The sequence below is a fragment of the Camelina sativa genome, chromosome 6 (assembly GCF_030686135.1).
Source record: "Camelina sativa cultivar CO46 ecotype springtype chromosome 6, ASM3068613v1".
Lineage (NCBI taxonomy): Eukaryota > Viridiplantae > Streptophyta > Magnoliopsida > Brassicales > Brassicaceae > Camelina > Camelina sativa.
Window position 1 is genome coordinate 11,683,177 of NC_141885.1, and position 14,701 is coordinate 11,697,877.

Sequence of the window (14,701 nt, forward strand, 5' to 3'; positions counted from 1 at the left end):
TTTATTTGTTATCATAAAACAAATTTTCTATTTATTTATATAAAATATGTTATGATTATATATTTTTTACATTTTAAGATACATATTGCTATATTTTTTATGAATTTTTAGATTATACAGTATCCATCAGTCGTTGAACATTTGTTCAATTATAAGTAGATAATCAATTGCAGTATTGTTAATAGATAGTTACTTGTGTTTATTCATACAAAATATACATATATAAATTTGGTTAGATCTTTATCCATAGCATATTATCCATAACACAACATAGACCAAATAAGTACAAAACCCTTTAATTCTAAATTTTAAATCCTAGATTTAGGGTTTAGGGTTTAGGGTTTAGGGTTTAGGGTTTAGTAATGAAAATTTAGTAACTTTAGTTGGTAATAAACATACTAAATTTTAAGTTTAGTAACTTTAGTTGTTGACAAACAAAAAAAAGTTAACCTTATACCCTAAATATTAAATCCTAACACCACATAGACACTAAATCCATATAAGCCCAAAAACGTAAACCTTATACCCTAAATCTTAAATCCTAAACCCTAAACCATACACCTTGAACCCTAAATCCTAAACCATGAATTAAAAATATAGACACATCATCCACATACCTAAACCTAAACTTTTAACCTTAACCCCTAAATCCTACACCTTGAACCTTAGACAATACAACTTGAACTCAAAACATAGACATTGAATCTATATACCATCTAAAGTCTAAACACTAAACTATGGTGATGTTTGAACATGCAACAAACTTGTCAATAAATTTCATCTGGATTGCTTGTCCACGTGGTCAGAGTTTGGTGGATAGGCTTAGAGATTAATAATGACCATGTTTGTTGTGTAGTCTGCTTCTAGTGACACTTCTAAGTTCTAATATCTCTAATTCTAGCTTAAAAATAGTACAAAAACATTTGGCTAAAAGACATCTAAGTGGCTAAACTATAGTGATGTTTGAACATGCAACAAACTTGTCAATAAATTTCATCTAGATTGCTTGTCCACGTGGTCAGAATTTGGTGGATAGGCTTTGAGATTAATAATGACCATGTTTATTGTGTAGTATGCTTCTAGTGACACTTCTAAGTTCTAATATACCTACTTCTAGCTGAAAAATAGTACAAAAACATTTAGCTAAAAGAAATCTATGTGGCTAATTTATCTTGGACAAATTTCTGCTCATGTAAAGAATGAGCAAGATATTATAAGATAAGTATCCATAACTACTAATCCACATGATTGATATTCAATGTTCTAAATAAATCAATGTTGTTAATTTTTATTTTGTTTATCAACCACTTATGAGTGTATATGTTTCTGGACCAACACAAAATATGAAGCAAGGAGCTCATGGTGTCTATGGATTTAATTGTGTGGATGTTGTATGATGATTCTTTGGTCTGTCTACATTGGTATCCACAAAAAAATATCCACATGATCACATCCATAGCCATCATTCAACTGCTATTCTTCAGCTTAATGTCTAGATATGCTTTGTAAATCCATGGAAACCTATCCACAATTTCTCTATCCACTAAACTTGTTTTTTTTTTTTAAAGTGAATAGTTTTGGTTTTAGGTTCAAGGTTTATGTTCTAGGATTTAAAATTTAGAATTAAAGGGTTTTGTACTTATTTGGTCTATGTTGTGTTATGGATAATATGCTATGGATAAAGATCTAACCAAATTTATGTATGTATAAACACAAGTAACTATCTATTAACAATACTGCAATTGATTATCCACTTATAATTGAACAAATGTTCAACGACTGATGGATACTGTATAATCTAAAAATTCATAAAAAATATAGCAATATGTATCTTAAAATGTAAAAAATATATAATCATAACATATTTTATATATATAAATAGAAAATTTGTTTTATGATAACAAATAAATATATTTTACTTTGTTAAAGTGTTAACATTAACAACAAAAAAGAAGAGAAAAAGAGAGAAAAGAAGGAGAGAAAGAAGAGGTAAGTTGTTAGTAAGGGCAAAAATGTAAAAGAAAAGTGGACACATAAGCAAAAAACTTGAGAAAGTATACCATGAGTGGAAAGTGGGTTTTTGTGACAGAACTCACACCCAAAGTGGGTTTTCATGACATTTTCCCTTAAAACTAAAGACGGTCTGAACAACAGACTTGCGAACAACATCTCACAGAATCATCCAAAAATGCCTTAATATTTGAGGTTTTCAGTTTGACGCGAATGTAAGATAGGAGCAAGAAAAAGCAACTGATATGGTATGAGTACCACTGGCAATTTAATTGGGATGTGCTCTCTAATCAGGGAAAAATCATTCCAATGTAGGAAAAAAAACAACCCAAACTGTGGGCAGTAAATGACATTGAGAGTGTTTCAGCTTGCCACAATATCATGGCGTATATATCATTTACTGTTGCAAAAGTGGCTTCAATTGTGCTTTGAAAAGGTTGGCTAGTGCACCTCGTATGTCCATCTGCAAGAGAAAACTCATGGGGTTAGATCCACCGATTAACATTATAGACAAAAGAAAATTATGTGTGGCTCAAAAACTCGAAACGAACTCAAAAACCAAGTTCAGGTGTGTGTAAAAATTATACAAGAAAACGAAGCCAAAGCTGGGGTGTACTAAAAGTAAAGGAATTCAGTAACTTGCCTGTTCGCAGCAGACAAGTCTCGTCAGCAGAGGGTAGAACTCTCTCATGTGCTTCCTGAATATCGTGTTGTTCATAAAGCACATGCCTTCCAAAACCTGAAACAAGATGACAATAAGAAAATTATCCTTCCTATCAGAAAAATTTGTAGTCTCAGTGACAAATGTGTAAGCAATTAAGATGTATTACCTTCACAATGACGGGAGAACGCAGCTCCAGTACCCGATGAACATCCATGTTTGTAGTCTCCCCCAAAGTGGACTGCAGCTCAGATGTTTCTTTCAGCACCTGTTCACAAAACGATACCAATTTTTCTTCCGCTGCACCTTCTAGTCTATCTTCCGTGTTAGATGCATCATCTGCAAGCCCAGAAGCTGTCTTTTGCAAGACGTCCAAATATATGGTGGTTCCTTCCAGCTCTTGCCGGAGAAGGTTTAAAGGTGGCCTGTAAATAATGAATAGTTCAAATGCTATGCAAGGAGGAAAAATACCTATTACTCAGTCCAAAGGCTCAGTCACCAACCTCTCCGCGGGAATGTGATTCATACGTGTTCTAAGATTAGAATATGAATTGTAGGAAGCAGCAAAATCTATGAAAGAGAATAAGATGTCCATAATCGCAATCTTCTGAGGTGTTTTCAAATTACTCCAGTATTTTTGCTGCAGATTTAACATCAAGCAGGAAAGATGCAACTGTCAGTTCACAACACCCGGCACATTTCCTCTTAAGCTTATTGGGGATCAGGGGTTGAGGAATAAGAGTGTCTGCTTAAGATCATACATCGTAGCAAAGCAGAGAAGACATCAAAATACCTGGATACTGTTGATCGCTCCGAGTAATAGTAATTGTGTAATGCATTTGCCTCTAATAGTTCCCAGAGCTGGGCTCTCTTCTTCTCTGCTGTCAGGCTCTATAGGATCCTCATGCTACAGAAGAAAGTAATTAGTAAAGAAATTTCCATGTATATCATATTTACTTGGAGAAACAAAAGTGTGACAAAAAAAAAGGAATGACCAGTGAAGAGTGTATATTAGCAAAGATATATCAAATGGATAAAAAGCCGGGCATATGCAAAATACCTTGTATGGAGAAGAGGGTACAGCAGACACTTCTGCAGTAGAGCTTTTTGGTTGAGATGTGAGATTCCTAAGGAAGAGATTGTCCATGAATCTTTGACCAAAAGTCTGACTCCGCTGCAGATTCACATCATCCCCATCCTTTTGAGCCCTTCCAGATGAGGATGGTCGACCTTTAATGGGAAACATAAAGGTTAAAAAAACATGGCATTGTATAAATTCAATTTTCTTATAGATAGTTTATCAGGCCAGACATGTCCTACGTAACTGAAATGATTTTCCAACACCATAACGGAATCCTGTAAATTGTTTAAGCATAAATCCAAAGTTCTACGGAGTAAAGAGGCAACCTTCAGAACCATCAGACTTAGACTGTATCCCAGATTCTAGGGAAGCACCATGAGTACCAATCCTTGGAGATGCCTGAGCAGAAACTTTCCCATTATCTTTAATATCATCCGGATTAGGATCACCTCTTGGAGACTCAGAGGCATCGGCCTCTATTTCTCCTGTCAGAACTAAGTTGTTTTTCGGATTGTCAAAACTCAAAGCATTCAACAGCTCCAGCGGTTGAGTTGTGTATGATGCATCTCTGGCAAGTGAAAGAAAAAGTTAGATTCAACAATTGAAGATAAAAGTTTGTAACGAAAGATGGTTACCTAATGCTTTTTAAGAGCATATCCCAGTCGCCCTCACTAAATTGGTGGCCTCCAACCTCTATCAGGTGAACCAATGCTCCTAAAGAAATTGAGACAACTGTCTGATCTGATTTCTTCGCACAGTCTAGGAGCAAATTTAAAAGTGGAGGCAGCATAAAACAAACTTCCTGCTCCAAAGGTAAAAAATTCGAAGGGTCAAATTTGCAGCACGCAATAATATGTTTCAACGCTACATGTTACGCAAAATTTTCTGCACGATTTCATGTAGTAAACATGACAAGTACTGCAATAAGTCTGAAAGTTAATTGAGTAATAATGGACGAGATGAGCACAAAGGGAGCAAACGAAGAAAGCTTCATCAGTACCTTGTAGAACGTATTGAAGAGATTGCAGAGGAGCTGAAGGGAATGAATGCTTGTTTCACGAAATTTTACATCCCCAGAAGATATTAAGCTTTCCTTTCCAGCATGACTCACTTGATTAAAAATTGGAAACAAGATTTGACGGAAGATACTCTCCCAGAAACGTGTCGAAAACTTCTTTCCCCTTTCATTCAGCAAATCAAACAACACTTCCAGAGCACAGTTTCTAACTTCGGGCCTAAAATCAGATGTGAGATCGGATAAACCGGCAAGCATCGGAAACCAGTAATGCTCTGTCACATCAATAGTTTCATCCTCATTGGTATCAATGGGCTTGAGAACACCACCAGGTATAAGTCCCTGAGAATCATCATACGCTAGGCAAATGAGCACATGTAGTTACAGAGGGAGAACTAAAAAGGAAGTGAGGGAGCTAGAAGACAGCCGAAAAAGTAGATACGAACGGGAAGGAGTGTGGAGCATAGGATCGAAGTTATAATAGAAAAATACAACGCTGAATTATCAGGCAAAATTTGGCTTGAAAACATACCTCTGCAAGCCGATCCTCACATATTCTGAGAAGGGCAATAGCTTTCAGGCTTATACGGTCTGAAGCTTTGTTATTGGCAAACCTGATGAGACAGTTGACGCAATCCATGAAGCAGTCTCCGATCACTTGATCAAAGTGTTCAAGAATAACTGCAAACAAACTAGTGGTTACACAAACATTTATCGAAACAAAAAAGTGAGAAAAAATACTAAAACTGGGATACAGGTGCAAGAGTTTGATGGACAGTTTGTCACCTTGCTCAACATTCTCAAATGATTTCTCAACTATCGATTCAACTTCGTCATCTGCAGCTGCTGTGAATATCATAAAAACACTCCTCCATCCCGATTTTATACTTCCAACTTTAGATTTTATCATCTATATAAAAAAAAATTTGATTACCTGCTGACAAAATGGCTGCATACTACCGAATGACAAAATTCCAGGAAACACATTCATTTTAGAATTTAGAAAAGACTAAGCAAACAACCTGAACGATGCAGTCAACAATTAGGCTCCTTATGGTCTGACTTTGAGTATTCCGCATGATGATAACGAACGGTTTGAGAATATCATTTTGAAATGTGAAATTGGTGAGCTCAGCACGTTCCAAATATTTCATCCCCAGTTGCCTCAGAGAATCTATGGCATACATTGCAATCTTTTCATCATGATGGCTACCAGCAGCTACGAAATGTTCAGCAAGGACATACCATATTCTTGCCCAGACCTGATATATGTAACAAAACAAACAAAATAAGTAATATGTATATGTATTTTTAAGTATCAAAATGCATGTATAGCCTAAGATACATAATCTATCAGGCCTTCCATATTACTTTGACAAGGAGTGAGGAAGCAGCTGTATAACAGACACCAAAATTTGTTGCAATGCACACTAGAGAGTCAAATTTATAACAAAATAGACAGAACAGTTAACAAAGTTCCCCGTTTTACTCTCTGATTGTGTTATTGTTAATGCTTCTCATTCTAAGGGTGTACACAGTTTCAAGTTGCATGAGGTATGAGGATAGGATATGTGTTCTGACTATTTTTAAGTTCCCATAGTTAACCATGCATTGAGTAGGATAAAAGACTATCAGAAGAATACCATTCGAATACGAGCTATATTGTAATAACTGATCTCAACAAGCTTCTGCAAGCTGAAAACACGGGCAGGAGACTGTTTCAGTTCTTCAGCTGAAACACCACATAGAGCAGTAAAGAATTCCACAACAGATTCACTGGGCAGCTTCACACTGTTTACAAAAACTTGTTCAGCTGGTCTCCCGGCTAATTCCTTCAATGATTGAACAACCCCATCCCTGGATATCTGGTTTGATCCATGCATTACTGTCGCAGCAATTCCAGGAGTAGAAATAATGAATTCTAGCCGAGAAACACATTCTAAAACTGCATTCCAAGTATCTTGAAGGGTATCAGGTTCTGAGTCACACAAAGACAGTAATATCCTAAGTGCTTCAACATTTTTGCTCCGCATTTCTTTTGGAGCATGCAAGAAAGTGAACCTATGGACAATTCAAGGAAAAATAGTCAACATGCCATAATAGCTTTCTGCTCCAACAAAACTTGCACTGTGATGGCACAATACCTCCCATAAATTGCCAATACACAAGGCAACCTAAATAAATATTCAACGCTCAAACATAAAAGGGAATGTGAAGAAAGTGTTACAAGTTTACCTGACAAGCGATGTTAGAAAGGCATATCGCATTGTATCCATTCCAAGAACAAAAGCAATATGTATGCCAGCTTTAAATCCCTCCATGCAGAGAAGAATCCTTGGTTTGTTATCACCTACTTCCATTGTAACGGAGAAAGCAGCAAGCAAAGGCCATCCAACAGCTTCCACCATGGGCCTTATAATGTCAACTTGCTCTACAGTGTGAAAGACTCCTCTCTTCACCCCATGCTTCCGGAAAATTTCCTGTGTTTTCCTAACAATATCCTCAGTCTCAGACTTAGCATCAGCTGCTGATATTCTTTTTGGCAAACCCAGATTAAGAATGCTGACAAGACCACCTCTTTCTTCTCCTCCTAGCCTTTGACTGCTGAACTTCTTCATGCTGCTGTCATCATCTTTTAGTTTAATTTCTTCTTGTACAATAGAATCATAGATCTCTTCCAGAAGTTCAGTTGGAGCAGAATCTTCAGGATCATTCCTAGCATTCATACGTGTGAAATCTGATTTTGACATTTTCGGCCAAACCATTGGATTATGTGCATCTGTATTTAACATGATAATTGCATAGGCTAGAACATAGGCAGTATCTGCGTTATTGAAAAGACCCGGATTGTCTGCGCAATATCTACACAAAGATAACAGCGGAACAGAAAATGTTTGTTATAAATGGGGAAAAATGGATAGGATAATCAACTATAGGTTTTCAATTCAACTAATCCAGATATAACTACCAAGCTTAATATTTATACTAGATTCAGAAAACGATCTAAGGAATACATGGTGTCCTTACCTCTCTGCGAATTTTTCCATAATGCGATCAATTTTTTGAGCTTCTCCTGGAAGTCTAAAACCTTTGAGAAATTCACGAATAGCTGAATGAAACTTCATTTCTGAAAATTTCATTGAATCAACAAATGCGTGCATGACAGCAAGAGGGAACTCCTCGTGTTGGCCCAGGTAATCGCCAATCATAACCTATACATAAGAACAGTTATATCCCACCTATAAATACTGAAAATAACCATGCATAGTTCTATAGTTCCACCTTGCTCAGACTCAAAGTACTTCTCAGAAACTGTGCAACTGAAGCAGGATTCCTTTCAACCAACTTGTTTGCTATTAAATATTCTACACCCTTCACTGAGTTCCTGTTGAACTGCAAAATGATTATCCATGCATTAGTATGTCACTAATGGTGGTGACAAGCATTCATGATATTGAAAAATAACCTCGGAGATGGCAGCCTCCATTGTGGACTTATGAGCTTTAGCCTTCTCAAAGTTGCTTGGGACATCTTCCCTACTTTTAGTTTCAATTGGCTCTCCAGCAGAAGCGTTTGCATTTCTTGTACTATTTTCTGCATCTCTCCTTAGTTTCTCCCAATCAACTAGTGACTTAAGTACGTTGACCAGGCACTAAAAATTTATCAGGAAAAGGTTCCTTCAATTTCTTATTGAATATGATATGGAAAAAATAATACATGGGAATTTAACTAGTTAGTTTTCTGGATGTACGTAAAGAAAGCATGATATGAAGCCTACCTGAAGTGATGAACCTTTAACTGAAGATGTCTGTGAAGCCATGGCAGGATTTGGATCAGCACTCTGAGACCCTTGAGCAATTTTAGACAGTGTTGTTACCTAAAAGAGAAGAAAGATGCTTTGGGAGTCATAACTCTCAGTCACATTCCTGACGTACAGTAACTATATAAAAGAGAAGAAAATGGAGCTAACCATGCGCTCAAACAAGTTCGGGGCCTCTAGATCACAATCATAGTTTACATACACATCAACAAGCATCTGAGGATCTTTACAGACTTTCTCAAGCATTCTGCATTAAAGATATATAAATGAAATTCAAAGCCAAAAGATAGTAGATTCACTTGCTTATGTATTCAAAGCAAAATATATCTGACCACAAGAATAATATTGTACCTAAGAACACCCATCTTTTGGTCATTGGGACACTCGGAGCTGTCTAATGATCTTAAGACGATGATGGGGAAAAATATACCAATTTCACCCTGGAAATAAGATTTAGAATTATAAAAAGTACGGTAAAAGGTAAAAATCCCCACAGAGAAGAAATTTTAAACTGGAGACATCACATGCTTACTTTTAAACTATCTCTGAACCGCAGCAAAAGCACGGAGAAGATACCAGACGCATACTGCCAAAACATAAAATCCTAGTCATAGACAACATTCTGGTATAACTTTCAGAGATCTATATGAAATGGAGAATCAAACCTGAAATATGACAGAAGATTGAGATACTGATGCCCGTAACAATGCATATGAGAGGTAGGCTTTCACCGAATCAATAAAGTGAAAATTCTTTGTAAACGAATGACTAACTCCTTCTAGCATACCCTGCATATTTTTGTTCCGGAAATTTTGGTCAAAACTCGACCAACAGAAATGACCTCCAAAATACAACATAAATAAAAATCTTTCTTCGTTTTCTAAGAGTCAGGATAAGCAAAGAGGTATATATGGGCTTTTCACAACATCAAAGTTCTGACTTCTGAGGAATCATAGAATCTGTTTTTGGTGTAAATCCCACTGCATATCTCAAACATGTAGGCATGAAGCATTGGAAAGGTAACAGTCACAACAATCATGTATACACACACCTCTATTCGATGTGCAATTTGAAAGTTCACACTCACAACAATCATGTATACACTCCTCTATTTTGACTTCAAAACAAAAATAGTTAATATATGATGCTCTTGAGTCTTTATGCTTTTCTTACGAACTTACAAGAATAATGTAACTAGGTTTACCTGAAGAAGCTCAAGAGACAATATACGGGTCTTGGTTGTGACTTCATCACTATCTTCTTTCATGCCCATCTGATGCAGAATTTGGAAAATATGTCACAGAAGCACCACAAATAAACTAGTCAAGGATAGAAAAATGGAACCCTCAATAAGCCAACCTTGCAAAGGGTACGGAATACTAGCAATGCATCACGCTGTCCAATACTCATGCTCTCCAGCTCGATGCCCCTATGGAATTTAAATGAGTTGAATACAAAGTCGTGACTTTTACAAAGAAAAAAAAACAAGTCTAACTCATTTTCCGCTAATCAAAACAGGTATATATGAGCATGTGTAGATGTTCAGCCACATGCAAATGTTTTACGTATAATACAGGCATGTGCATGCACATACTCGAATACATAAACACACAAAAGCATAAATAAGCATAAAAGACATACCGGTATATAGATCAGAAAAGCAAAATCTTAAACTCAGAAATTGGGCAGAGTGGTATGAACTATACCGTTTTATCTTCTTGCCATCTTCAAGATGCACAGCTTTGTCAAGGGCGGCTTCTAAACCCTGATCATAGAATTCAGAATTTCATTGTCCGCAAATATCACAACTTTTGAACCACAGTATACAAGAGTCTTCCAACAATCAAAACGAACAAAGAAAGTATCCTAGAGAACTTCTTCCAATCCCGCTATTTTTATCTATTATTTGCTAAATTCCGGAAACTCTATAGATACCTAGTGAGCACTCGAGGAAAAGTGACTGACAAATTTTTCTACTTATCCAGAAGCAACTACGAGGATATGACAGATGTACATAGAGAAAGAACGCTACAAAACAATATAGAAACTTTTTCTTCTAAGGAATTACTATCTTTTTTCCGAAATCCTTTCAGGACTTCTTACTTGAAGAAGACATCTCTAATCCACTAACAGCAATGGATATAAGTTTGAGATATAAGGTGCAAACCAACCTTAATATCAGCACCGCCCACAAGGGTATGCAGCTCTTCAACAGAAGCAAGAGTTGTGTCTTTCGCCTGAGTGAGTGCATCTCCTAAGGTCATTTCTTTCTCATTTTCATCAGCTGCAGTAATTTCTTCATTTTTAGGGCTTGAACTGTCGCCCGAAACATGTTCTTCCTGACGCACTGTGGAAGATGCGGAAACCTAGATATGCATTCAATAGTCAGCGCCTCCATTTAGAATTGTTATCCATTTTTCATGCATTGAATGAAACATATGCAGCATTGAGAAATTAATATTCCTTACAATATCAGTCTCCATTCTCCTGAATACAATGCTTATCATCTGAGTCAACATTGCTTTAGAAGTTGCCTGGTTTATTGGGCTCTTGCTACATGTAAATTCTGCATTTAGTGATCACACTTGAGAGTGCTGAAAATTGTCAGATAAAAGGAGAGAAAGCACACCTGTTTAGAGCAATGTTATAGCAAACTCGAATAACACCCAGCAACGGTTCCCCATGCACTGCCACACGGATTTAAATAGTGTAATTTAATATTGCAAACACAATAAACTGAAAAACCGGTTCAGCCCTCTAAAAGTGACAAAACATAACTTTCTACATCAGAGGCTTACCTTTGAACTTTCCTGAAGCAACAGCTGTAAGAAGAACCTTCAGCACTTGGAGTACAGTGCTGCACAGAATTATGCGCTTTAAGAATTGGTATAACCAATGTCAAGAAGATTTTGAAACACAAAGGCACATACCTGTCTGGTGATGAATTATCGACACAGCTGCAAACCATGTTCAGAATATCGGTGAAAGGTGCAGAATTTTTTCCACCATCCAAACCCGGATCCCCCTCCAAATGATCATAGGCAATGAGTTTCTGCTTGCGACAAACAAAGAATTAAAAACATATACAGAACATCAATATAATGACTGGAGATACATTACATGAGTACAGAATTGCATCTCAAAGACATACATGAAGACAATCCAAAGCAGCATCAAATATTTTTAAGTTCTTTGTCTCAAATGCAAGGCGTAGAGGTTTTAGAACAAGCTCCACTTCCGCACCCCCTAATGTGTGTCCAGCATTTGCTAATGAAATGTTTATAGTCCCGCTTTTTGACTGGCTAGCCTGCTCGGCTACTTCAGCACTTTGGACTTTTGGCTGTTCATCTGCTTCTCCTCCAGTTTTTTCACCTCCACCTTCAGCTTGTGAACTGAAGTTAAGTATAATTCAGAGTCAGTCTAGAGAAAATAGACTATTGAACTTATTTCTCACATGCATAAGGCAGGAAGACAGACAGAACAGGCCACCTTTACATGTAAATTACAAAACCTCTTACAAGTTGATGATTTTAAAACATAACATAAAAACAAAAGAAATGAAGGCTCAAACTCTTATAGAAAGCTAAACTTAACAAATACGATTTGGCGAAGAATTTTGATGATATCAAGTGTGGCTAGTAGCTACCATGGTTAAAAAGTGAATACCATAAACATAAACAGATGAGTACCAAATCTCAAAATAAAACATTAAAGTAAATATCAATTTATCGAGAAAACTTAATCCTAAAGCTAGCAGAAAATGGGACACTAGTCTGGTCATTACCTCTCATCTATGCTCGAGGATGCAGCCTGCGTAACAACCTTGGAACCATCTATAAGAAATCACAAATGAAATCTAAAGTAGTTAGCAACCAAAAAAAAAGTTATCACCACCTTATTTTTCTTTAGTATGAAGACAATATGACCAATGCCAAACTAGAGCAAAAAGAAACATAATATAAACAGAAACCTTAATCAAAGACATGTTTAAAACTCTTTGATAGAACAACAGGGAATGAATCTCCTTCAAGATACTAATATCACCTCATTGACACAGATCAGTTCAAAATCTAAGTAGCACATGCAACTTAAGCGTAGCTATACCCCAGAGATGACAAGTTCATACAAAGTTCGTAAAAAATGGACCACACTTCCCTTAAATTTAAGGTACAATTAAGCAAACCATTCTGTAATCACGTAACCAACGAATAAGAAGTTAAACCATTCTGACAGAGTAGCATCTCTCTTCACAGGTCAACATTCAAATATCAGATACAAACTGTAAGCCAGAAGCTGATCTAAGGCCTAAGTGTCAGTGAATCATCAACAACAACCCAAAAAAATTCCATAGCCTCAGCCTTATCCTATAACGCCATACTAGAAAAGTTCACTAAACAAACCAAAACACATGTATAACCTAAAATGTCAGCTAGTGCGACCACATTCAAGTCAAATACATCTAGCAGATAAACCGTGGCTATGATCGTTCTCCAAATGGTGAAATCTCCCCGAACCAAAAGCAACGATCGAAACGATTTGAGCAAAAATGGGAGAAATTGAGATCTAACCTTGATAAGCTTGGATAGCTTTCTGGAGATCAGGATACTTCTTTCCCCCAGACTCCTTGAGCATCGTCTCGAATGCTCGAGTCAAAAATCCACCAGCCGCCATCTTTAATCCTTCTTATACCTCTTCCACTTATCGTCGTCTTCTTCTCCTTCTGCTTCAACAGCAATTTTTTTTCTGCACAATACCGCAAAATCGAACGAATTACATGACCAGATCGTGCGGAGAAAGATCGAGAGAGAAGTGAGATATGAGAATTGCCTTAGCTCTCTGGTTTTGATTATGCCCTTGACCCTAGAAGAAGCTTGATCGAAGCGAGAGATCTGAAGCAACGAAACGAGCCACTAGCCAGATCTAATTTCCCATTTGAAAAAAAAAAAAAAAAAATTAAGTTTATTACTATTCAGTCGTTAAGAAGAAATAAAACAATAATAATGTCTTGTAGACTTGTATGTATTACTATTTTACTACTCAAAGCGATCAAAACCAACTGAACCGGGATTTTTAATTTAATCTACTCTGGTTTGTATATGTGAAAGTTTTCTTTGATTTGTTTAATATGAATTATATATGGGTTTAAAATCTTAAATATTGATGATGATACACCAACTATAATATTACAAACTGTTATTACTTTATAGTACCTTTAAAAAATATTTTCTATTAATAAGAGATTGTTAAGTTTTATTGGCTTCAAAATTCCAATAAGTAATTTAGCTTATTCTGTTTATATATTAATTTAAAACTAATCTCATTTTCAAAATGAAATATTTAACATGTTCCTTGTAGATACTATAGATGATGGTTATTCGGATTCATTTCAAATCGAATACCATTCTAAGATCAGCAGTATTCTCTAAACCCCATATTAAGATTTATGTACTTTTTCATTCGGAATCAATTGATAATAGTTGACAAAAAAATATATATAGTAAATAATTTAATTAGATCATTGACAAAAAAAAATAATAATAAAATAAAATAAAATTTTAAGACCATATTTTAATATTATTCAATCTCTCATCTTATTTTGTGGGACTCCTAACATGTTCTCGTGAATGTAAAAATATCATGGAATTACAATTCAAAATATTTAATGAATAGATTGACACATATATTTTATATATTACTAGAAATTAGACCCGCGCAAGCGCGGGATTTTAATTTAATTTTTTTATCAATATAAATTGTTGCGCTCAAATATAATCATTCAAACTTTTAAGTATAAATCTATATAAACATTAAACTTACTTTACAAAGTGATATATTGTTGAAGATAATAGTTATTTGTTATATATATTTGCGTGGGATTTTATTTAAATTTTTTATCAATAAGAATCATTGAATATAAATATAATTATTTGAAGATTAAAAGATAAATCTATATAAACACCTGTACTTATTTTACTAATCTATATATAACATATATTGTCTAGTGTCGAAATAATGTTTTTCTGGCAAATCAACAATATATCACATGATAACAAAAAATGACTTAAGAACCTCACTGCAAAAGTAAACAATATTGTCGACAATCCTCTGACCTTT

The 14,701-nt window shown here is 35.6% G+C and overlaps 1 protein-coding gene across 4 annotated transcripts; it reads right to left on the reverse strand.

Moving 5' to 3' along the window:
- Positions 1-2,077: 2,077 nt before the first annotated feature.
- Positions 2,078-13,679, reverse strand: LOC147942446 (brefeldin A-inhibited guanine nucleotide-exchange protein 5-like). 4 transcript variants are annotated; one of them, XR_015558887.1, is made up of 34 exons: positions 13,415-13,580; positions 13,156-13,330; positions 12,372-12,420; positions 11,739-11,979; positions 11,518-11,639; positions 11,386-11,444; positions 11,217-11,274; positions 11,056-11,140; positions 10,759-10,953; positions 10,294-10,352; positions 9,947-10,016; positions 9,792-9,860; positions 9,253-9,375; positions 9,120-9,173; positions 8,939-9,027; positions 8,738-8,834; positions 8,546-8,644; positions 8,234-8,419; positions 8,050-8,160; positions 7,795-7,979; positions 7,003-7,629; positions 6,411-6,828; positions 5,790-6,029; positions 5,554-5,677; positions 5,300-5,448; positions 4,753-5,109; positions 4,388-4,554; positions 3,997-4,320; positions 3,732-3,901; positions 3,465-3,578; positions 3,175-3,311; positions 2,841-3,096; positions 2,654-2,749; positions 2,078-2,473 (listed from the first exon to the last, which is right to left on the reverse strand). XR_015558887.1 is itself a non-coding variant. In XM_087452901.1 (34 exons), exons 2-34 carry the CDS (start codon positions 13,256-13,258, stop codon positions 2,408-2,410), a joined length of 5,217 nt encoding a protein of 1,738 aa, XP_087309027.1. In that variant the 5' UTR covers positions 13,259-13,330; positions 13,415-13,679; the 3' UTR covers positions 2,078-2,407. The 4 variants fall into 4 exon arrangements, 2 of the variants coding, with proteins under 2 accessions (XP_087309027.1, XP_087309026.1); XR_015558886.1 differs by having other exon boundaries at positions 9,120-9,191; XM_087452901.1 differs by having other exon boundaries at positions 4,079-4,320; positions 13,415-13,679.
- Positions 13,680-14,701: the final 1,022 nt, after the last annotated feature.

Bases quoted from the DNA above. Each gene is read 5' to 3' on its own strand.
- LOC147942446 (XM_087452900.1), bottom strand. From the start codon at position 13,258: ATGGCGGCTGGTGGATTTTTGACTCGAGCATTCGAGACGATGCTCAAG. The intron at 7,630-7,794 runs GTAAGGACACCA...ATCTTTGTGTAG, and splicing joins ATGGAAAAATTCGCAGAGAG to ATATTGCGCAGACAATCCGG. The intron at 6,829-7,002 runs GTAAACTTGTAA...AATTGTCCATAG, and splicing joins TTTCTAACATCGCTTGTCAG to GTTCACTTTCTTGCATGCTC.